Here is a 26113-nt window from a genome sequence, read left to right as displayed (position 1 = left end):
TGCACATCTCCTACTGGGGATGTGCCCGCAACCCAGATACATGCCCTTGACTGGAATCGAACCTGGGACCCTTCAGTCCGCAGACCGACGCTCTATCCACTGAGCCAAACCGGCTTCGGCTTAGTGCTGTCTTAATGGTTCAAGGGAGATGATAGTGGCTTAAATTAGGAAGGTCTTTTTGTTTTGTTTTTATTTATCTTTATTGTTGAGAATATTACAAGTCTCCCATTTTTGTCCCATTCCATTGTCCCCTCCACCTGGTACCCACCCCACCCCAGGCCTTCATTACACTATTGTCTGTGCCCAAGGGTTATGCATATCTATATATATCTACACTAATAAAAGAGAAACATGGTAATTAGCGTACGACCTGTGTGTGTGTGTGTGTGTGTGTGTGTGTGTGTGTTTTAAGTAATAGTACTGTTGAGCCTGCCATGTCCAGGAGCCTCCAAGGCAGAGAGAGAGAAGGAGATGAGCCTGGATTCACCCTATTTTACGTCTTTCAGTTTCCAGCTAGTGTCTGTGACTGGTCAAAGTCAGCAAGAAGCCTAGGAAACTGAGCCTACAGGCTCATTCCCTAGCTCTCCCATGATAGACAGCAGAGCAGGGAAGATCTAGAGTGAATTCGAGAGCAATCAGATCACGGATCAGCACAGAGATAGCAAACAAATGAATAAACAAGTAGAACAGTATCCCATAACAAATACTATAGAGAGAGAATATCAAAGATAGAGTGAGAAATGTCTAAAGGGGTCAGAAAAGACTTTCTAGCTCTTTCCAGATCTTGGCTAGAGGAAACTAATGAACACAATAAACTGACAAACAAAATAGAAACAGGCATGGATGCATGGAACAGACGGACAGCTATAAGAGGGGATGAGGAAGGGGGCCTGGATGAAAGAAGGTGAAAGGATTAGCCAAAGAACCTATATGCATAACCAACCCATGGGCACAGACAACAGTGTGGTGATGGCCACAGGGAAAGGGGTTGAGGGTGGGGACTGGGTGGAGGTGGGCAAAGGAGGGGAAAATGTGGTCGTCTGTATAGTGTCAACAATAAAAAATAAAGTTAATAAAAAATGACTTGTTAGGGAGGTTACATTTAATCTGACATCTTAATAACAAAGAGACATTACTGGAATAGGCATCTGCCACAGGGTCCCCAAGTAGGAATGAGCTAGATATGTTTCAAAAACAAAAAAGAGGCCGGGATAGCTGGATCAGAGTGGGATATGAGGAGAATAATACAAAATGGGCTCAGTGAGGGAAAAACAGAGCAGGTTCTATAAGGACTACTTTTAAGAGTATCAATTTTATTCTAAGTCCAAGGGGGATGTTATTAGGGAATTTTAAACAGAGAATTGATCATACCTGTATTTTGAAAAAATCACTCTGACTGATCTCTGGTGAATGCATCATAGATAGCAAGAGTAGTAGACAGATAATTTAGTGCTGTCTTAATGGTTCAAGGGAGATGATAGTGGCTTAAATTAGAAAGGTCTTTTTGTTTTGTTTTTATTTATCTTTATTGTTGAGAATATTACAAGTCTCCCATTTTTGTCCCATTCCGTTGTCCCCTCCACCTGGTACCCACCCCACCCAGGCCTTCATTACACTATTGTCTGTGCCCAAGAGTTATGCATATCTATATATATATGTATAAAAGCCTAAGCGACCATTCGACCTGTAGCTATAACGCACACTGACCACCAAGGGGCAGACGCTCAATGCACAGGCATGGAAACATGGAACAGACTGATGAATCTCAGAGAAAAGTGGGTAGGGGAGAGGGTGGTAAGAGATTAACCAAAGATCTTATATGCATACTAGAGGCCCAGTGCATAGATTCATGCACTGGTGGGGTCCCTCAGTCTGGTCTGCAGGGATAGGGCTGAATTCCTTCTTTCCTTCTCTTGCTCCACTCACTACTATTTTCTTGCCACTCATAAGCATGATTTGATTGCTCCTTGTATTCCATCAAATAATCAAATAGCATAGATTTTTGGGACTATGTCATAGATTCTCCTATCTTTCTACATGATCTAATTAATGGAATCAACTCATGTTAATTTAATATTCTTTACAATATCTAATGCCGATGATTCCCTACAATCTCTGAATATCAATTATGTTCAACTACAAACTTAATATTCCCACTTGAGAACATTTAAATCACTTAAAGTTTACAATATCAAAACCAAACTCTTGATTTTTCTCCTCAAACCTCTGGATTTTCATTTTAACAATGTTTAAGCTGAAAAAAAAAGGGTATCTCCATTATTTTTTTTGTTTTTCTTACTTTCTACATCAAATTATCATCGAGTACTGAGAATTTTAACTTCAAAATGTATCTTAAATCTGTTTACTGTCATCACCACTGGAGTCCAAGTCTCCACCATCTTACACCCAGACTACTTCAGTAGCCTTTTAACTAAAACTTCTCTTTCCTTGAATCCATCTATCTAAAATATAAAGCATGACCAACTGAAAATATAAGCTGCGCTAGGCCACCCTCTTACAACTCTTTACAACTTCCCATAATAGGTAGGTGCCCTAAATGAATGGAGTAGCCTAGGGGTGACCATGGTGAAGCAGAAAGAGCTTTCTCAGCCCAAAGAGAGCAGCTGTTCACTGGTTGTACCAGATGTTAACATGAACATACAGTTGTTTCAGTTGCTAAGTCTAACAGTGCAAAAACTGTGTGTGTGTGTGTGTGTGTGTGTGTGTGTGGCGAGAGAGAGAGAGAGAGAGAGAGAGAGAGAGAGAGAGAGAGAGAACAAACTCCGTTGATTTTTAAATATTAGCTCCCACATTATAAAAACACTGTTTAAAAAATCTTTAATTCATTAGGCTGAATGGATGCCAATTAGCTTCCTCTGCAAAAGAGATCCGGTTTCCCTCTCATCTCCTCAACTTCATTCGATGCTTTTAGACTCTCTGATCTTTACTTTCCTGGAACAGCTAATTAAGCTCTTCCTCACTCTGAGGATCTCCCTTCCTTGTCTGGTGAAGACCAGGGAAGCGGGGTGAGCCTGGGTGGAGGTGGGCAAAGGTGGGGGAAATGAAGGACATCTGTAATAATGTCAACAATTTTTAAAAAAATGTTCAAAGAATGAATATATATAAACAAAATATGGGGGGAAATTATTCCAGTAAATATGAGAGTGGGACCTTCTTAAATTGGGTGGGCTCCGACCTTGACATTTTTATTCTCTCTCTCTCTCACAGAACACAGTTTTAATTTTTCTTTTTTACTTTAAAGCACTTATAAATTTGTGTTTACATTTGCATGTGTTCATTTTTTCTTATTTTCTGCCTTTAAATTATAAGAAATATGGAAGGCATGTATTATGTCTGTTTTATCAGTTTCTAGTACAAGGCCAGGTACATAATGGACACACAATAGATAAAGAAATAAAGAATATATTTTTTTTCTGAATTTCTCTTCCTATCTATACCAGATTCTAGTAATCCTTCAGAACCAGTTCAATGTTAGCATTTTGTGACCCTTATCTCCTAGTCTCCAAAACACCATACCTTGTCTGTGCTTCTATAACATTTCATACATTCTTGTTTTAGATATACATATATTTTTTTTAATTTCAGAGAGGAAGGGAGAGGGAGAGAGAGATAGAAACATCAATGATGAGAGAGAACCACAAATCGGCTGCTTCTCACATGCCCCTCACTGGGGATCGAGCCTGCAACCTGGGCATCTACCCTGACCGGGAATCAAACCATGACTTCCTGGTTCATACATAGGTTGACGCTCAACCACTGAGCCATGCTGGCCAGGCACATTCTTAAATGATGATGACCATATTACAATGTAGTCCTGTGTGGGATTCTTGATGTCTAATATCTATGATGGTGCTTGAAACATAATTGAAAGATGATCTTAAGACTTGAAATCCACTATACTTAATGGTATTTAACTCACTGTATTGCTTTTAAAATAAATTGATTTCCAATAAACCATATATTTTTGCAAACAGTGGGGCTAAGTAAATATTAGCATTAATAAAAGTCATTTTATAGCATACTATAATAGCAGCTAGCATTGAGTACTTGTTTTTAAGATCTATGATTTCTACCACACATAACTTATCTCATGTAATCTTCCCCTCAAGGATATGAGGACATAAACTCTTGGAGAAGACAAGATAGTTTATGGCGAAGATGGGATTTGAATGACGTTTGCCTTCAAAATATAATGTAATATAGTGACTAAAAGGTTTTAGATTCAGGAAGTAATGAGTTCAAATCTCAGTTCCGTCAAGTTATTAGATGAGTAAACAGATAGTCAATTTTCTCACTTGTAAAGAGGGGCTAAATAAATACATGCTGGGAATTTTTAATAAATAAAGAATGCATGTAAATGCTTACCATTTTGTAGTCTATAAACTATAAATTTTATTTATCAAAGCTGAGAATTTAATTGATTTTAGTAAGTCACTTAGTATCATTTAGTATTTTACAGGTTTTTAAAACATTTTTATTTGTAAAATTCTATAATCAGAGGACAACTGAAAATTTAAGATTTAAAAAATATTATTTGTTAGTAATGTAAAATAATGGCTACCATAAATATAACACACATGCTCCAGGTTATTAGTAATTTAATTTAAAACTAACAAAATTAATACTATTTTAAGATGGTGATAAAACATATTCATGTTTACTTCCAAAAAATACATATAAAATGTTTGCAGGAAGGTTTCACAGGCAGTACCTCATTTCTAACTCATCATCACATGTGGTAGATTTGATTTACATGTTGCATAGAAGGAAATTCAGACAAACAAAAGTGAATGACTTACCCAATATCAGACAACTAATAAGCAGGAGAACTCAGATTCAAACTCACGTCTTTCAAATCCAAATCCCATCATTTCCCTTAGTACATGATGAGAAATTAATCATTTAAACTCCAAAAGTGCTCTTTAAAGTTTTTTTTTCATTTGATACTTTAAAATAATAAAATGGTATTAATAGTAACACATCAATTAAATTTTAATTAAAATAAACTTTAACAAAATAATGAAATAAACAATTAAATATTACCTAAAATCTGATCCAACTCTCTTCCCATTTTCTGGTTCACCTGGATCTGGACATAAATTGGAAGCTGTTTTAATACCTCCCTCATTTACTGTAACACAGAAAAGAGAAAAAAAAAGAATCAAAACCTATATAATTAGAAAAGGATATTAATTTTAAAAATCACATAAAATACATTCCTTCATTTTGTCATTACAGTTTAAATATTGAAAGTTAAAATATAATTCTATAATCTAGTAATGAATACAAAACCAATTTTTCTATTTATATACCTAAAATAATTAAGTTTGATGGTCATATTCTAAATGACATACTATTATGATATTAATACATCAACAGTTAACAATTTATTTTTAATTACCATTAAATTGTGAAATCTCTGTATATGCATTCCCAGGGCATCAATAACAGAGTTTCCATTAATTATTTGCAGTAAAGAAGTCATAACCAATTATAACAGTGTAATGTGGATGGATACCTATTATTTCTAAAGGTGCAATAGAAAAATAAGTTATTATGAAAAAAGTTTAAAATTATTAATTTAAGCTACAAATGCCAAAATAAAACTATGGGGCAAATTACTAAGCAAAGCCTAGAATCTGTAATAATAAAAATGTAATATGTTAATTAGACTGGCCATCCTTCCGGATAACCTTCCAGACGAAGACGGGGCTGCAAGGGCCAAGTGAAGTCGCAGTGGCTGAGAGGGTCAAGCCCCTTGCATAAATTTTGTGCCCTGGGCCTCTAGTTATAATGTAATGCTGAAAAGCAAAATAATGACATACCCTCTAGCAATTTTCATGACTATGTTTTACTTAGCCATTGTACACATTTTCAATAGTTTCTTCAGAACACCCAGTTAATGAAATATTAATTAATATGTTCAGTGAATGTGACCACATTGGATAAATTCCTAAGATAGATATTTTAATGGAAATATTATAAAACCAGATAGTTCTGAAATATCTGACTGATATCATTTCATAAATTCAATTGTATAAGAATCTGGAGAATAACTTCTATTTTGCTCTTCATGAATTTATCTGCTTGGGTGGTCAACACACAATGCAATATAAAGATGAAGTATTATAGAATTGTACACTTGAAACCTATATAATTTTATTAGCCAATATCAATCCAATAAATTCAATTAATTTTTGTAAAAAGAAAAGAATAGTATCTTTCAGCAGAGATTTCAGAAAAGAAAAAATATATATAAACCTTGTAATGGTTCTCATCTTACACAATGGATTAAAATCACTGTGGAGCTTTCTTTAAAGAATAAAGATGGCTACTTCTACCTCTAAATACTCTAACATATTTAATCTATGTCAGGACATGGCATCAATTTTTTTGTTTTTATTTTATAATAAACCTCAAAGTGATTCTAATGTAAAGTCAATGTTGAGAACAACTGGATCCCTGCATCATTTAGTTCAGACTAGTCAATGTGCTTAAATTGATTTATCAAATAGCAAGATAATTGTCAGATGATGGCCCAACATTCATGTCTCTAATAATGCTGACATATTTTCAATTAGATATTAAACTTTACTTCTGTATCCTTTATTCTATAAAAAATCACTTGCCTAACTAGCCATAGCCCAACAATACTCTTATTGCTGACTTTATTACATATTCATTGGTCCATGCAAAGCATGTGATATGTATGTTGCCTTGGTCTGTTGACTTCCTATTTAATTCCATTTTACCTGTCTGGTCTTTTGTTTTATTTTTTGGGGTGTGTGTGTGTGTGTGTGTGTGTGTGTGTCTATTCTGTTATTTTTGTTGATATCACATATAGTGGACAAATTCAAAGGCACTGACCAATAGTTATCTACAGTTTATATTTCCCTCACAGCTTGAAAAATTACCTCTTTGCTTATGACTTTCAATGTATAGTTTTGCCATCTTTTCCAAGTTCTTTTCTTGTTCCTTCAATGACTTACTAAACCAACAAAATTCTTGCCCTAACTGGTTTGGCTCAGTGGATAGAGCGTCGGCCTGTGGACTGAAGGATCCCAGGTTCGATTCTGGTCAAGGGCATGTACCTTGGTTGCGGACACATCCCCAGTAGGGGGTGTGCAGGAGGCAGCTGATTGACGTTTCTCTCTCACCGATGTTTCTAACTCTCTATCCCTCTCCCTTCCTCTCTGTAAAAAATCAATAGAATATTAAAAGTAAATAAAATAAAAATTCTTATTGTCATTTCATGCGCATGCTCTAACCAACATGACCAGGATGCTTTTGTGATTCCATTATTACTCAGCTCCAATCCATCTTATTTGAGGACTGAACTTCCTCAAACAAAATTTTTATTACTGTTCAATTCTATTATTCTGAATTTCTAGTATATTAATTGTATTTCTCACTGGTCATCAAGACACATCCATAATTCAAGAGCAACAGATTCTTTATCATTCTGCAATTTTACTTGTTATAATATCCAACAGGTCAGAAATGTCTCCAAGTGACAAAAGTGGTTAGCCTTGCTTATTCTATGCTTTGTGCTTTCTCCATATCTCAATGTTTTCCCTTTCTTCCACTTTGTCAAAATCCTATTTAATTTTCAAGACTCATATCATGTACTACTTTTTACAAAATACAATCTTTCATTTTTTTCAGATTATTCACATCCCTCTTTTTATATATCATGAAAAATGTAGAGTTAATTTTAAAGTTATTTTATCATATTATATAAGAGTAGTTTCACATTCTTTAGTCATAGGCACACAATAGTATATCCCTGATAAATATAGTTGGAAGACTTATAATTATTTTAATATACCCACATGCCTAAAAGGACTTAATAACAGTAAATATGTCCTAGTTGTATGATTAATGACTGTATCCTTGTATATGATTTTCAATGAGTCAAGTATTTTCTATGGGAAGCACTATCTTTTATATCTTTAAATGGCTTTTATAAAAATAATTATATATTTTATAAGAATAAGCATCTTCCTTTATTGCAAAAAAAAATTTTTAGCATGAGATAGAGAAGAAAATAAGTGGTATGACTATACTTACCTACTCTATTATATTATAATAGATAACATTATATTACAATATATAAAAGATTATATGTGTTGATAATCTAGAAGTACTTTATCAACACATTAGAAATAAAAAATAATAAAACATATTTTTTTTTCCATTTCTTTGTCATTATTGCCTCAAAAAGCAAGCCGGGGTTGTATAAATTTTTATAATAGCTAAAACACGTACATAGCACTAACTATGCATCAGAAACTATTCTACATCTATTTTACGTGTATCAACTCATTTACTCTTCACAACAATCTTAAGAGTATCTACTAATATTATACACTTCCTTCAGGTGAGAAAAATGAGACATGGAGAAGTTAGAAATGTTTCAAAGTCATACTGTTAATTAATGCTTTAGTCTAGGTTTAAACCTTAGCAGATTGATTCAAGAAATGTTACTCTTAACTCTTGAGCCCTATATATTGTCTAGAAATTTCACCAGGACAAAACAGCATCATTAATTAAAACTGAAAACACTTTCTAGACATTTTATCTTAAAAAGCAAAGCCTAGATATTACTTTCACCATTTTCACTTAGTTAATCCCAGATTTTATGATTTTAATTATTTGTGTCTATTTGGGATTGTGCTTTAGACCACTGTTTTTGAACATCTGCAATATGGAAAAGACTTCCCAATTTAAAATGCAAAGATAACAGGAAACCTTCTGCATGATACATGTATTTAATGTTCATTGATTAAAAACATTTAAATTAAAAATAAAGAAAATGTATAATCGCTTATTTATCTGATATTTAGAAATTTATAATTACCCATAGCTAGTGATGCCAAGACATTCAAATGAAGTTAGCATTCATTTAATCAGCTGCTTCCACTACATAATGCTATTTAGGTAACTGAACAGAGTGGTCACTTCTAAAAAATATATTTTTATTTGTTTCAGAGAGAAAGGGAGAGGGAGAGAGAGAGATAGAAACATCAGTGATGAGAGAGAATCATTGATCAGCTGCCTACTGCACACTCCCTACTGGGGATTGAACCTGCAACCCAGGCATGTACCCTGACTGAGAAGACCGTGATCTCCTGGTTCATAGGTCAATGCTTAACCATTGAGCCACACTGGCTGGGTGGTTGATCACTTTATTTCTTGCAAAATGGTAAGAACATAAGTATTGTTTAAAAGTTGAAATACATGAACAGGGTGCTGCCTATTGAAAAGAGCATTACTATGAGGCATACCCTTTTGCTCTGATCTTTAAGTGTTTTATTACTATTATCAATATTTCAACATGAGTCCTTTTTCCCCAGACATTTGTGGCAAAAGAAAGGACAAAATTGATAGCATTTTAAAAATCAAATAAATTGTCATTTCTTATAACATTGAAGTGTCTTTATTATATGTATTTATAAAATTGTTATATGAGACTGTACTTTATTCATTCACTCTTTTTTATGTCTTTTTATCTTTTATTTTTTTTTAAATTGTTTTATTGCTTAAAGTATTACACATTCACTCTTTTACCTTCTAGCATGGTGCTGCAATGGAGAAGTAGCTCAAATAGAATTGTGGAATGAAAGTATGGATTTGAAGAAGATGAAAAAAAAAATAAACAAAACGACGCATTATAGGAAGCTCACATTTTCTTTATTTTTACACTTGAATATTCTAGAATTTAGTAGAAAATTTGGCAAGATTTCTAGTTCACAAAATCCCACATTTTTAAGTATAAGAACTTGTATATATACTTTTCCTTTCTCAGCAAATGTACTCTTTTTGAGGAAGAATAACAAAGGAGGAATATAGACTATTTAATTTCACTCACTAAAGTTAGAAGAAAAATCAGAATTAGCCATCCAAACAACCAAATGCTCCCCAGGAGGACTACCTGCAGCTTTCTGAACCTCTTATTAATTTGTTTCTTGATAAACTTTACAGGTGCTGTTGTGGAAAGACATGCTTTGGCAGTATGTGTAGTTCATGTCCTGCACAATTTTGCTCATTTCTGGCAGTTCCAGTAACAGAATTTATTGTTTTTACAAATACCACAAGCTTTACTTTTTTTTTTTTTTCTTTTGAAAGTGTCAGATAAAAATGCCTCCTTTTAAAATTATTTGGTCCCATGTTAAATAAATGATCTCAAAGAAATGAAGCCCCAAATGCTTATTTGATAGCAGATATATAATAATGATAAAATTGAAATATAATCTTTTTCTTTAAACAGCCATAGAGAATATATTTTTGAAAGTAGTGATTAAGCATTAGATAAAAATTATAGTAAAATAAAATGTAAAATAACGGCTTGTTATTTTGTGACTTTAAAAATTTGGCATAATTTGTTTTGATTAAAGTGGGATTATTTATATAAAATAACGGCTTGTTATTTTGTGACTTTAAAAATTTGTTTTGATTAAAGTGGGATTATTTATACCCAAAAATAAAAATAAGTAAGTACAAGAGTTTTTCTTCTCACATAAAATTCAATAGAGAAGTACAAAATTTGTTATAAATTTATTAAGTAAATTAACTCTTTTGTTTCATATTAACGTTTTTTGGCCTATTAAATTTATTGACAATTTTAAAGCAAATATCCTTTAAAGAATTTTTTTAATTCAGGTCACCCCCATAACCCCCAAATACTGTTATGTCTGTTTCCTTTCTTGATCACCTTCATAACCCATGTACAAAAACAATGAACAAAATATATATGCCTACTAAGGCAATATACCAAGTATACAGAGTTACATACATATTAATGTCTTAATAAATCTAATATATTTTAGTATAAATAATTTGAATTTTCTAGGATATATAAAAGTATAAAGCAGGTAGCATATAAAATAACAGTGTAGCCAAAATGAGGAAAAGGTGAATAGTCATGTCTTATAATTCCACCAATAATTCCAAAATAATTATATTGGCCAGAAAAAATGTTAGAAATAAAGGTAGTAAAACTATTATTTAACACTGCAAACATTTAACTTTTATTTCCCATTGACATGATGAAATTTGATAAGTCAGAATAATTATATCTAACTTGTTCTGTTTATATTTCCTATTCTAGGAAAATATCTTACTTTCCAAAATGTATCAAATAATCAATGAAAATACTTTCGCACTATCATTTTCCTTAAACACTGACATATCAATCTTGAAAATACGATTAAACCCAAATATGTACCAAAAATCGTAATTATATAGCTAAACACTTTAAAATGAACTGATTAGTGTTTTCCTAACAGATAATCCAATTTGATAAAGAATTTCCAACAGATATCTGCCATTTTTGGTTTAGTATTTTCAAATCTAACATAATATAAAAATCACATTTTAAAATTATGACACTTAAAAATGTTTTTATAACATACAGGTTCCAAATTTATTTCTAGATAATTGATGGAACTGCTCAATCTGTGTCACTGTCTGTTATATATAGAAAGCAATAAACATGTAGGTACTTTTTGTTGGAACTATAATCAATGAATATTTAAAGATATAGTGTCAAACTCATTTTATCAGATGATTTGGAAATAAATAAAAAACAATCCTAAAAAAATAGTCTTGTTAAAATAACACATTATTTATCATAACTAATCTTATTTACTACCAACATGTTATTGTAGAAGTCAGATGATGTTTCATAAATGACTGCTTTCAAAATTTATAATATCTATCTGTATAAACAGCAAGGCAGGGATTTCTACAAACTGCTATTGATTTATACTACAAAAATGCATACCTCTCCTAAAATTTTTATGTTTATGTATAGTAATGTAAATAAATGCACTCATTTAGTGACTCCTAATAAGATTCATGGATGAACATCATAATTAATTCCCAAAAGACTATTGAGTTAAAAGGTTTGGATATTTAAATTCAAATTAAGTATATATTTTTTCCTTAAATAAAAATTTGTTATTAATGCCTTTCCTTAGAAAAGTAATTTTGTTGAAATTTAGATATGATCAAACAAAAATTCCTACAAGAAACCTCTGATTTGAGAAATTTCACTCCTTTTCTTCTTTTAAATCTCATATCCTGGAATTACAAAACTAGAGTATTATCAACATACTAAATCAAAAGAGTTTATTTACCTTTTGAAATAAGCTGAGCTTGGGAGTGTATCATATTAATCCATTAACTCAATATACATTTAAATACAGTAAGTTACTGAATAATCATCATGCATGTTATATAGATATTAATGCAGTTAATTTGGTAAATATACAAACTTATAAAACACACAAAAACAACACAGACATCACAAACTTCACTCTTGCACTAGATAAAGTAACAAAAAAAGGGGTACACTCACAGATAGAAAACTTGTTGCTGTTGTCTTTCCCTGGAAACAATTTAAATCCTCTAGATTTAAAATCTATGGCCTTTTTCACTATTTAAGAAAACAAACAAAAACATGTATCAGGATATACAATTTTAAAATGAAATTCAAGTTAACAAATTTTGTTAGCATGGATTTATGCAAGTTAAAAAAAAACTGCTTTCTTAAGCTTAATATAGGGTACCCAGAAGAAAAATTTAGAAAAGAAAAATTAGCAATATAATCACTAAATAGTAAAATACCAAGCAGTAAAGAAGGATTTTTAAGTGTTCTATGGGGAGAATCCTGCATATACATGTAGGTATTTTTTATACTATTCAAGGTTTTTATGAGAGCAAAACATTAATACTTTATCATAAACCACTTGAATTCTTCAAATTTTATGTATTAAACTGGAAAAATTAAAATACTGAGACATAAAAGTGTGAAGAATTTAATGAACTTGGTCTTTAATATAAACTAATGCATTTTTAGGTAATTTAGCCTAACTAAAATGTCGGGACACATTTATTAAATGGCATAACTTGAAAAATTAAAACATACTTTAACATTTCTGCCAATAACCATTTCCTTTCATAGTCATTGGTTTTGACAATATGATTGATATTAATCCATACTGTTTAAAATTTGTGAAACTGAATTACCGCTACTTGGAGTTAATCTAAAATGTCTGCTACTCTTTTTCTAAAAACATTTTGTAAAGTATTTTGGATGAAAAAAAAAGAATCATTTCCTTTTAAGAAAAAATTATTTGATTAAAGTTGCTATATCATTTTTAAAATTGATAAACCATAGTTCAGAAGACTATTTAAAGTTTTAATGACACCAAGTAAAATAAAGAAAATCTACTTAATTGAAACCCCACTAATTAAAAGTTATGCAATTTTATCTAACAAGATATTTAAATATCAATCATTTTCTTAAAAAAAGAACAGCATGAGCAAGTATGCAAGGGATATAGTTAACTTCCTCAATTATAACTTAGAATTTTTTACATATTGCTCTTTATGAAGCTTATAGGTAGGAATAATGGGAAAAAGTAGGCAATTAGGTTTTATTCATGCCATGAATTTGAAAAACAAAAAACTGTTTTTTGTTAGTTTAAAATGACCATTTCACTAATTGCACTTTTTCATTTTACCCAATTATGGATATTTTATTGGTTTTTAATAGTTTATGATTTTTTTCTTGTTAATATTTTCAAAAGTAGAAAGGTAGAGACAGGATCTGATGGGCTCCTGGAATATACAAATAACTATTTATCCATACTACTTTTTTTAAAAGAGGAAAATGATCCCTGGAGCAGTATTTTAAAGAGACCTGATTCTTGCCCTGGCTGGTTTGGCTTCATGGTCAGAGTGTTGGCCCAGGGAACCAGAGGGTCACAGGTTTGATTCCTGGTAAAGGACAAGTGGTGGCAGGTTCTATCCCCCTGTGTGGGAGGCAACCAATTGATGTTTCTCATGGATGTCTCTCTCTCCCTCTCTTCCTCCTCCCTCACTTCTACTCTCTCTAGAAATCAATGGGGGTGCGGGGGGATTTCCTCAAGTGAGGATTAAAAAAAGAGAGACCTGATTCTTAGCAAATATTAGTTGTGTGGTTTTAGACAAAAATCTGCCTTTTTACCTTGATCTCTTTTTTTCTTTCTTTCTTTTGTTTTTGTTAATCTTCACCCACTAATATTTTTCCAATTGATTTTTTAGAGAGACTAGGAGGGAGGGAAGAAGGGTGGGAAAAAGGGATGGAGGGACACCAATTGATAGCCTCCTGCAAGCACCCCAACAGGCAATCTCCAACCAGGCTGGATAAAACCAACCATATACCTGGCCCTGACAGACCCTTTGGTGCACGGGGACTCATACTTTAACCACTGAGCACGCAGGCCAGAGCTTGGTTTCTTCTCTTAAGAAGCTATGATCAGAGGACTGCTCAGTCTCTTTACAGTTTTGAGATTATTTATGACCCTTTATTTATAGTGTAAAAATGACTACAACTCTCTCAAGTTGTGCTTTTAGTTGTAACTCTCTTCCTCACACCCACCCTTATGGTAAGCTAAAGTTTAGTTCTACTGGAGTTTTCGACTGCTCTAAATTTTGTTTCTGCCATTTGTGAATGTTCTAGCTGTCTTAAAATTCCTTTTAACAAAATTTGCATTTTGTATTTTGAAGCATAATTGTCGTTTCTGCCAATTCAAAAATGTATTATAAGTAGGAATTCTACCTCTACTTTTTTCTTCATTTTAAGATTTAAGTATTGCAAATGAGTCTAAAGATTTCATGGTAGTTTCAACACAAATCTGTGATTCTAAAAAAAAAACAAATAAAAATTTTAAAAAGATTGTAAGCCCACAGAAGAAAAGTCCATATAGTCAAAGAACTCAGCTGGATAATGCTGTTACTAGGAATAAGAGATATTGAACACTACAAAAGCTGTCTGTGTGTGTGTGTGTGTGTGTAGAAAGGGTACGTTTCTGTGATGTACTTACGTCTAAACTTGAATATTTGGTTGGGTGAGGTTAGGGACAAAACCTAGCTAAGAAGGTGTCACCTCGGTCCAAAAAGTTTGAAATAGGACTTAACCTTATATGTTTTCTTTATAAAGCATTTGTCAATTTAAATTGAAAAGAAAAATCAATATTTTTGAAAGTAAAAATTATAAATATTGTAATACAAATGCAGAAGATAGAAGGCCAAGAGAATATCTATTGTAAGAGACAATAAGGAGTAAATTGAAAACAACAAAGCTTAAATTCACAAAAATTTTAAATGTTAAATGATATATCCATACTTAGGATGCTTTTATAATTTCAATAGAACACATATATAAAAAGGATGAATATTTCAATTACCAATTGCAAGACCCTGCTCTAAGTCATGTATCAATGAAATGTTAAATCTGAAGTGTATGCTATAAAAATGTAAATTCTATTGTGTATTACACAGCATATACATTAAATATTGACATGTGATCAAGCAATTAGGGCTTCTATAAATCCTATTAAACATAAAATTAAAATGACATTTTTAATAGTTATATTTCAATAATAAGCATTTAAAATTTATTTTATCATAAAGATAAATTAAAGTATGCTGTGGTCTTTTATGTTTCAATTTCTTCCAGTGTACTGTGTTTACATTTTTAAAAACTAAATATATTGAGGAGACATAGGTTAATAAGATCAGATAAGCATTAAGTGTACATTTTTATGAATGTGATCTGTGTCTTGCATTGTGGGCCCATCACCCAAAGTCAAATCATCTTCCATCACCACATATTTGGAAAAACTTTTGAAACAAGGGAATAGTATTGTACATGTGAGGTACTTGCATGAGTGTATGATTGAATAAATAAATTCAATAGTGTAAATTCTGGCTCATTTAACAAAGGCATTTTTTGGGAAAGAATTTTCTTTACTAACCATGAATTAGGAAGGGAGGAACTGATAAAAAATGTTCAAGGTGAAGCATTTTTATATTCACAGCTATTTTTAAGACCATAGAAACTATGTATGTTCTAATAATTATTTAATAAAATCCATTAAATGCAAGACATAGACATGCACAAGCCTTCACTTCCTTTGTTTTCTTCTTGTTTTCAAATGCTAAGCATTTTTGTTTATTGTATTCACTGCTTTTTAGGTTTGACATGATTTTTTTAGCATAATAGAAATATTTTATAATGTGGGGAAAGGTCTGGCAGACCTTTATTTATTATGGCATTATTTAGTAAATGTTATCAGAACATCCCAACCCCTTTCATTTCCTACTTAGATGATATTCTAACACAAATAAAGAGAAATAGGATGCAATGCAATATTCATTTTATTACCTTAACCTTTCAAATTTATAGTGTTTATTTTTACAATAACTTATCTTGCAAGTGGCAAAAGCTGCATTACAAATGTGTGATTAAATCAGATCATAACTTTTCTGAAAAATAATTTTTTTAGAAAGTGGTTTGTATCTTGTCTTTTTTTTGTTGTTTAACTTTTCAAATGTACGATAATACCTTTCTCTCCCACTGCACTTGATATCATGAAAGCTGGATGAATAATCCCTACTTGTTATCTTGAATTATTATTTTATCTCTATATTTATACTCAATAAACTATAGTGATATAATGATTTTTAGTTTTCATTTTAGTTATTAAAACTAATGTGTATTTGAATTTGAAAATATGGCACATGTCACTACTGACAGATTTGTTTAACTTGGTAACAAGAAATGTAATATATTACTGACTCACTAACTAGTAATTCCAACATAGGTCAGTATAATGTTAAAACCCATTGCGTTATTTGTGGCATTTCCACCACTGGATTAAGAGTTGGAAGACCTGTGTTCTAGTCTCATAATACACAGGGTACACTGTTTAATTTTTCTGTTTTATTTAAGAGATTCTTTCATTTACCACTAAGTATTCAGGTGTAGAATTTGAACCAAAGGAAAAAAGAAAGACAAATATAATCAGAATTCTCAATTCTATCTCAAAGTTTAAAATGTGTTTAGCGATTACAAAAGTATGTGACTGTGTTAGGAGGATAAGTTTTCATCATTTTTTTAAAAAAATAAATGGTGGCCCTAACCAGTTTGGCTCAGTGGATAGACCATTGGCCTGCGGACTGAAGGGTCCCAGGGTCGATTCCGGTCAAGGGCATGTACCTTGGTTGCGGGCACATCCCCAGTGGTAAAATAAAATAAAATAAAATAAAATAAATGGTGGATCCCTGTTATGGGCTTAAAAACATTACAATTTAACACTTTTTCTTATATCCTATACTGCCAAAACAAAACAATTCTTTTGCTTTGTTTTTTTTTTCTTGTTTACGTGGCTTATATTTATTAATATCAATTGCATTAGAAATTTTAAAAGCACATTTTAAGGTGTTATTTCTAAATAAATTAATAAAAAACTCATTTCATGTTACATTTTAATTTAAAAATTATTATTCAAAATGAAAAAAACTGTATGACATCCAAACTTCTATCTGCTTCCACATACAATATGCCGCATTATATTAGACTAGGCTTTCTTCATATGCTTCAACCAAAACAGTTCTTTAGAACATATTTATCATGGAGGCTACTATTTGGTCACTGCTTCCCTATTATCCTTAGAAGAAGAAAGATCAAGAAACTATACGGACACAGAGTAAAAGCTAGGTAGTATTCCTGTGGTGATTGCTTTACCATCCTTCACATAAAGTTTACCACTCTATACATATTTCTGATAAACTGATATTTGCTTTATAATTCTTTCAACAAATACCAGCCATCATTTGATGAGAAAAGTAGTGGTACAACTAATGCTCAAAAGCACTAAAAAATTAAATTGTACAAACTTACATGTTAGAGATATGCAAGATCCAAAATTTTCTCAAATTTAAATTTTGCTAAATTTAGCAAGAAATGATGTGCATTCAATTTTATAATTATTTAAAATGTAATATAGTCTCCTTTTTTAAAAAATCACTAGAGAAAAGTAATATGGCTCATATACTCCAATATTTTCTTAAGTCCTAACCTCTATTTATGCTAAAATGCTGATTTGTGGCTAGCATTTATTCTTGCTATATAACATATAAATATAAAATGTAAATATAAAATTTATGTGATGCATGATTTTTAGTTGAAAAAAATCACAATTATATATTCTAGCATTATGCTTAAATTCTACAATAAATTCTAGGAATCAGTGAATAGCAAGAGTTCAGTAAATGTTATTTTTATTATTGCTATTATCAGTTACAATTTTAAGATATAGTTACTTCCTGAGGCCTTTCCAATTGGTTGTTTAATATACACAACTTTTTTCAATTATTTTGTGTTGTCTTTTTCATTGTGTAGAAACTTTCCCTGGATTTCTAACTTGATTATATATTCTTATTGATTTCATAGAGGAAGCAAGAGGGAGAGAGATAGAAACATCAATGATGAGAGAGAAGCATTTGAGTGGCTTCCTCCTGCATACCCGCTACTGAGGATAGAGCCCACAACCCTGGCAAGTGTCCTGACCAGAAATGGAACTGTGACTTCCTGGTTCATAGGTCAATGCTCAATCACTGAGCTACCATGGCCTGGCATAAATTTTATTTTGTATATAAAGTTAGAAATCTCCCAAATCCATTGGTCAAAATAGTAATTTTGTATAAATATAAAGAAACATCCTTAAATTATACTTATATTAGGTTTTGTGAACATATGCATATTCAGCATATTTTTAGGTATTCGTGTAACAGGCCTATTTTCACTTTTATAAAAGAAGAGTCTCAAAGTTTGTGTCTAGTCAGCCCAGAGCCTAAATCTTTGGAATCTTATTTTTTGGCCACCTTAGACTAAAAAAATATTTTTTTTTGCTTGGAAAACTAAACAAAGTGGTGAGTTTTAAAAGACATCACATTTTATAAAATCAAATTGTTAATTTTTACAAATGAAGATTGAATTTGTTTTGTTACTTTTTACTTAAGAGAAAGTGGATGGAATAAATAACTGTTTGAAAAATCACAAAACTAATATTTAAATGAACATTCTAAAATTTTTATATAGGCTTTTTTCCTCCCAGAAATGAAACAAATTCAGGAAGCCATCATACTTATGTAGATACCAGCAGATATACCTGCAATACTTGGCGTAACAGGTCTTGTAGTTATGGTGTGCTGTAAAATGTCAGGATGAAAAATGTGGGGGCTTTATATTCTCTTTGTGAATTCTTATAATGAGCAAATAAAATGTCTACATAGCAAGAGTTACCATTGATAGATTCACAGACACTATTAACACTTTTGAAGACTGTATCAGACTTTTAATCTAATTGTTTTAATTCTCACTTTCTCACAGTTTCAAATAAATGTTTTTATTATCTTTAGTCCTCCAGTTAAATATGAAGGTTCCCCTCCATTCACTTCTGTAGGCCCTTTTTTATTTTGATATGTCATATTCTTTTGAACAGAAATGGTTTTGTTTGCTTTGTATGTGTGTTTTTTACGAGTCACCTTTACCAAAAATAATTTCACTATAAAACGTAACATGAAAAATGACTAACATTTTTTGGGGGGATACTTAGTATGTCCCTTGTTTTCACATGGATGCCTTAAGAGAATTATGAAGATTAGGCAAAAGTCCTCATATTATCTCTACAACCAAAACATACCTAAATGCCTAATTTTAAAAATTCTTACTACAAATAAATGAAGTAATTGTATGTCACATACTTCTTCTACACTCAAAGTCAGAGACTACATATGTACACTAGAATGCTTTCTAGCACAACACTAATTAGGAAAGAAGTAACTGCTTAAATAATAGTGACCACAGATAATGAATAGCATCAGAGTCAGGGCAGTGGAATACATTCTTCCATTAGAAATTTTATTGGTACACCAAGAAATTTTAAATAAAAATCAGAAAAATTACTTCAATGCATAATAATATTCCCTCACCCCTTCTGACTTTGGATTATTATATTTTTTTCAGGTTCTTCACTAGAAGTCTTGTATCATTACCTGGATTCTATTTAAAACAAGTGTAGATGGCTCTTATAGCTGTATTTGATGCAGGGATATACTGCTAAATTCATGGCTACTGAAGACACCAAGGCATGTGTCTTAACCCATCTATGTTCTATATTGCCCATATTCCTTTCTAGACCTATTCTCCTCCTTGTTCTTTGTATAGCAGGTTGGTATGAATAGACTACATCCTGCTATGCAAACAGTGACACTGCACTAGCAGCACTGGCATCACCTGGGGGCTTATTAGAAACAGGGACAATCAAACCCCCCACCCCCTAGGCCTACTGAATTAGACTTTATGGCTTAACAAGATCCCCAGGTGATTCTTATTAACACTTAAGTTTGTGAAGCACTAGACTCTATCAACAGACTCCCTTATCCCTTGGGGAATTCTAGCAGGAGGATGGCGAGTGGGAAGAATGTAAGATTATTTCACTGTGTCCCTCATCATTACATTGACAGGTATTGACTAGGACCCTTCAAGGAAGGTAATGAGTCCTCTCAAGCCAGACAACTATATATATATATAAAATCTTCGTCCAACATCACTCTCCCTTCATCCCAAAGGGTTGGGGATGATAACAGCCTGGCTGCTACTACTCTAGGTTATAGCATGATCCCTTGTGATTCCTTTACATCCATTCATTTAGAAATAATCCTCTTGTAAGTAAACCCTCCTTGAAGTAGCTCTTGTTCCACTGTTTCCAAAGGGACTCTGATGGATATACTAGTACCACTGTGACATGGAAATCATTAAGAGACTTGACTTTTTAGGAACTATATTAAACAACATCTCTTAATTTACCTATAACCATTCTTATAATCTTCAAAAGATTATTTTCAAGTAAGATTATAGGTGGCTAGTACTCATCATCCTCACATGGTGGTTTGTTTCCTAGGAAATGTTTTGAAGATCTTATCACACATATTTGCTCTTTTCTAGAAACCATCCCCCCAAGAAGCATAGATAATTCACAAGAAAAAAAGTAGGTAAAAGGAAAGTCAAGTGAGTTGGATATACTGAAGCTTAGAGTAACTGAATTAAGGGTACAAATGGCAAGAAAAAATATGGGGCTAATAGAAACTCAAGATGAACTGAATGCAACACATCAGTATAACTTATACATGAGTTGAATATAAATAGTAGTAGCTAGAACTGTATATATTAGTTGTTTCCATAATTTTCTAAAAAAAATTACATTAAACTACTTTATTTCTAAGAAAATCAGATACCAAAGATATTTAAAATTTTGTGCTATTTTCTTTGTTTAAATATATTTTACCTTATGAGATTTTTATATAAGGAGAACATACTTTTATTGTAAAATTGCCACAAGGGGGCAGTATCATTTATTGAATGTCTTTCTTAGTATAGGTACTCTATGCCAATTGTCTACTCAGAATGGGATAATTTCTCTCCTTTCTACAGATATAAAAATAGAGAAGGGCTAAGTAGAATTCAAGGTCTTACATATATATTTTAGCAAAACATGTTCATTCATTGACTCTGAAATTTCAATCCTAGCATTTGTATCACCACCTGACTGTGTATACCAACACTGTACATATTCAATCAAACTCCCAAGTGCATATCCTAGAAAACCACAAATAGATGGGATTAGTGTACCCTGTCCTCATTTCTTCAAGGCAAACTAATGTCAAAAGTTAAGTAGTCAACAATATCTGACCTTCAGCATGTTTACTTAATATAGAACAGAACCAACTTTACTAATTAAATATGATATTGAATAAAAATATTGATTATATCATTGATTATGTACAGATAATGCCAAGTTTTATGCATGGCTTGGAGCTTTTTAATACTTATATTAAAAAGTGTGAACAAATTAAATAAAAAGGCATAGCACAAGCCAACTATTACATGAAATTCAAATCCTCATATAGTCTTTTAAGTAAATCATCATTGCCTGCATTCCTTTCTAATGGGAAAGTTCAGGAGAGTTGATGAACTATGTGTCCTTTATGTAAGCCAAATAAAAGAAAAATGTTTGAACCTCTATGAGCTCTGGAAAAAAACAATCTAGGAATTTCTGTCATGCTAATCTCATTTGGTATTCTGAAGAAATGTCATTTGAAGACTATTTTAAACAAAGAAAAATCAAGCATCAACACTAAAAACTATAGCCCATAACTTAGAATACGGTGTAATTATGAAGAGAAAAATATTCTATGCAATGCACCCCAAATCTAACACCATGCTCTTCTGCCACATATGAAGCCTCTGCTATTCCTAAAATTTTAAAGCTTAATTGTGATTTCACACTGTGCACAGCAGGGCAGCCATATGCTCTAGAACACTACATGCAAGGGAAGCAGCTTGTTGCAAAAGTGGGTGAAAATGCCCTAAAATAATTCTGAACAAGATAAAAATGTCTCTGACATAGGACCATTTCTTCATTCTCCAAAAGGCAGAGGAGTCAGCTCTGGCACCAGCTCTGAGCACAAATAGAATGTCTAGCCCCTTCAAAATATTTTTAAAAGGGCAAAGATTTAAAAGTCACAAGCATCACATTCACAGTGACCATATGATTCAAAGGTAAATAATTAAGTCTGGTAACCATTTGCAGAAGTCAGTTATACACAAAACCATTTTCATTTCCTATCTTTAAAGGTTCACCTTCCCTTTTAATTTACTGCCGTACATGTTATTATCTTCCTTTTTTTTCTTACTCATTCTCTAAAAAACTGAGAAGCAGTATGTTAAAACCATGAACAAGCTACTAAGATTTCTGATTAATTATTACTATCAAACATTGGGGTTGAAAATCTGAAAAAAAAATCATTTATGAAACAAGGTCATTGTTATAAGTTGATGGTTCCAGTTAATGTTAAAAGATATATGCTTCCTAAGATCTACTCAAAGGAAAAACAAAAGCATTGTTCATCAGAAGTTTTTAATCCTATATTATAAGAGGGTAATATGCAAATTGACCCTCACGGTGGAATGACCAGTTGCTATGATGCACACTGACCACCAGAGGGCAGATGCTCAAAGCAAGAGCTGCCCCCTGGTGGTCAGTGAGCTCCCACAGGGGGAGCTCCGCTCAGCCACAAGCCAGGCTGACAGCTGCAAGCGCAGGGGCAGTGGTGGGAGCGTCTCCCACCTCTTCAGCAGCACTAAGGATGTCCGACTGATGGCTTAGGCCTGCTCCCCCTAAGCTGGCAGGTGGACATCTCCCAAGGGCTCCCGGACTGCCAGAGGGATGTCCGACTGCCAGCTTAGGCCCAATCCCCTGGGGAGCAGGCCTAAGCCAGCAGGTGGACATCCCCCAAGGGGTCTTGGACTGCAAGAGATCACAGGCCAGGCTAAGGGACTCCCGCGAGTGCACAAATTTTTGTGCATTGGACCTCTAGTATCTATATAAGAATAAATTAAAAGCATGGCTTGAGAGGTAGCATTAGATAAAAATGTTCAAATCATTACTTGCAGATGACTGCCAGCTTAGGCCCAATCCCCTGGGGAGCAGGCCTAAGCCAGCAGGTGGACATCCCCCAAGGGGTCTTAGACTGCAAGAGGGCACAGGCCAGGCTAAGGGACTCCTGCTAGTGCACAAATTTTTGTGCATTGGGCCTCTAGTATCTATATAAGAATAAATTAAAAGCATGGCTTGAGAGGTAGCATTAGATAAAAATGTTCAAATCATTACTTGCAGATTTGTCACTGGTGAAAAAAATAAACTGTCACTGCTTAATATTGTCATGAATGTTCTCAGGCATTCAGAGTATTTTTATCTAATACCTATAAAAAATGCACAAATATCTTCTGAAGTAAATTCTAACACTTCTTTTTCATTTCTCCTAACAGCAACTTATTCTACAAAATGCAAAATAATTAGAAACAATAAATATATTTACTCTTATGAAGGACATAGTTCTGACAATTTCACAAATGTGATGAAAGGTAGTAGTAGAATATAAAATAATCATGATATTCAATAAATAATTATGTATTTAAATAATAAATTGGTATATTTCAGGACATATATTTTTAAATTGCTACAAATATTAGCACTGACCACAATTTCCCACAAAATAATATAATTATAAAAAATTTATTAGAACTATAAAAAATTATAAGAGTGATAAAGCATGCAAGAGTTAATATACCTAAGTAATAAATATGTATTTACTTTACCAGTATGAAAGTCCCTACTCAAAAATTAATTATTAATTTAATAAATTATAGTAAGTATCTTACAAGAAATATATGGAACCAGATAATTATTTTTAAAATGATAACTTCTCCATTAATTATCATTTATGCTGAACATGCATGAAAATCAACACATTAGTCTCATAAAGAAGGACCAGGGAATTCAATCAGCAATCAAATGCAATTTCACCATTTGTATAAAATAGAAGATAATGCTTAATTACTCAAAGATAAAATGTTTTGCCCAGCTGGCATAGCTCAATGGTTAAGCATCAACCTGTGAACAAGGAGGTCACAGTTAGATTCCCAGTAGGGGCATATGCCCAGGTTGTGGGTTTCAGGAGGCAGCCAATCAATGATTCTCTCTCATCATTCATGTTTCTATCTCTCTCTCCCTCTCCCTCCCTCCCTGAAATCAATAAAATATATATATATATTTTAAAAGTTTAAAAAGTTTAAAAGTTTAAAAATAATTTTAAGGTATAGAATATAGGGTAAAAATTAAAAGTAACAAATTAGTTAAAACTTGACTTGGGAATGTCATCATCATTTATTCACATATTCATTTATCTTTTCAGTAAAATCATAACTCAATCTGTTCTATCTTAAGAATAGACCGAATTTACTGTTATTAAAGTTAGTCAGGACAATCCTTCTGCCCTAAAATATCCCTTCCATTCATCAGTTTGCTACCATTCAACTCATTCCTGTAGAATTCTAAGTTTAGCTGTAGTATATTATCTGAGTTTATCAATATTGCGATTATTCTAATGGAAACCATGTTCTCCTGGAGCCAGGAGGGGACGTAGGCACTATTTGATATGCGTCGCTCTCTCTGCTTATTCATCATCCTCATTTATGTTCATGTTATGCAGTGTATCAGCATAACCTGTAATCTTGTTTGAAATGCAGAACTTCAGATTGCACCCCAGTTCCATCAAGTCACAGCCTGCCTTTGGGTAAGACAGCCACTGATTTGTGTTCACAATAAAGTTTGAAAGCAGCATAGTCTGACTCAGATTCCAAGTCCCTATCAACTCTTCATTCCATGTCTGTGTGCCTTACCAATTTGTCTGCCTGTCTTTAATTACTTGTCATTTATTATTTACATTTCTGCTAAAATGATTTCTTTAAAAGAGTTACATTAAATAATATCACTTCCCTGCTAAAGCCCATCAATGGCTTCATTTCTCATTTAGATCAAAATGAAGCTCTTTACCGAGGCCACAGAGCCTACCTATATGGTCTGATTCTGCTAGTTTCCCAGCTTATCTCCACCACTCTCCTCTTCCACTGAGCGAGCGCCAGGCACACTGTGCTTTCTTTTTCTCAAGCAAAACTCAAGTTTTTACTACTTGTTGTTTTCTCTGATATGTTTTCTTCCCTAATCCTAGCATGGCCGCCTTCTTACTGTTATTTAGGTCTCAGTTTAAATTTTAACTCCTCAAAGAGGCCTTTCCTGACCATCCAAACTACCATCCAAACTAAGGTGGTCACCCATATATAACATAACCTGTTTTATTTTTTTAAAAATATGTTTTTATTGATTTCAGAGAGGAAGAGAGAGGGAGAGAGAGATAAAAACATCAATGATGAGAGAGAATCATTGATCGACTGCCTCCTGCACACCCCCTACTGGGTATCAAGCCTGCAACCCAGGCATGTGTCTACCGGAATTGAACCTGGGACCCTTCAGTCAGCAGGACAAAGTTCTATCCACTGAGCCAAACCAGCTAGGGCCATAACCTGTTTTAATTTTCTGCACAGCTCCTGCTACCATCAGGTAGATACCTGTTCATTCGCTTATAGTCTTTTTCTCCCCACATTAACATAAACTCAACTAAGCAAGGTCTACTTAATTTTGTTCAATGTTTGATAGTCAAGAATTGGAAGAAAATCTGGCATGTAAGTACACAACAAATATTTGTTGAAGAAATAAATAAGAAAGGGGAGGAAAGGAAAGGAGGGAGGAAGAAGGAAAGAACAATGAAAGAAAGAAAAAAATAAGACAGAAAGAAA

General features: G+C 32.7%; 1 protein-coding gene across 1 annotated transcript in view; it reads right to left on the bottom strand.

Moving 5' to 3' along the window:
- The window catches only part of CSMD3 (CUB and Sushi multiple domains 3), an 888294-nt gene that overhangs the window by 529337 nt on the left and 332844 nt on the right, over positions 1 to 26113 (bottom strand). The window contains exons 8-9 of the mRNA XM_005869050.2: positions 12383 to 12460; positions 5065 to 5152 (exon numbers count right to left, since the gene is read on the bottom strand). Coding sequence (XP_005869112.1) covers positions 5065 to 5152; positions 12383 to 12460 — 166 coding nt within the window. The remainder of the gene's footprint in view (positions 1 to 5064; positions 5153 to 12382; positions 12461 to 26113) is intronic.

The sequence above is a fragment of the Myotis brandtii genome, unplaced genomic scaffold (assembly GCF_000412655.1).
Source record: "Myotis brandtii unplaced genomic scaffold, ASM41265v1 scaffold285, whole genome shotgun sequence".
NCBI classification, from domain to species: Eukaryota; Metazoa; Chordata; class Mammalia; order Chiroptera; family Vespertilionidae; genus Myotis; species Myotis brandtii.
This window is presented reverse-complemented; position numbering and strand designations above follow the sequence as displayed.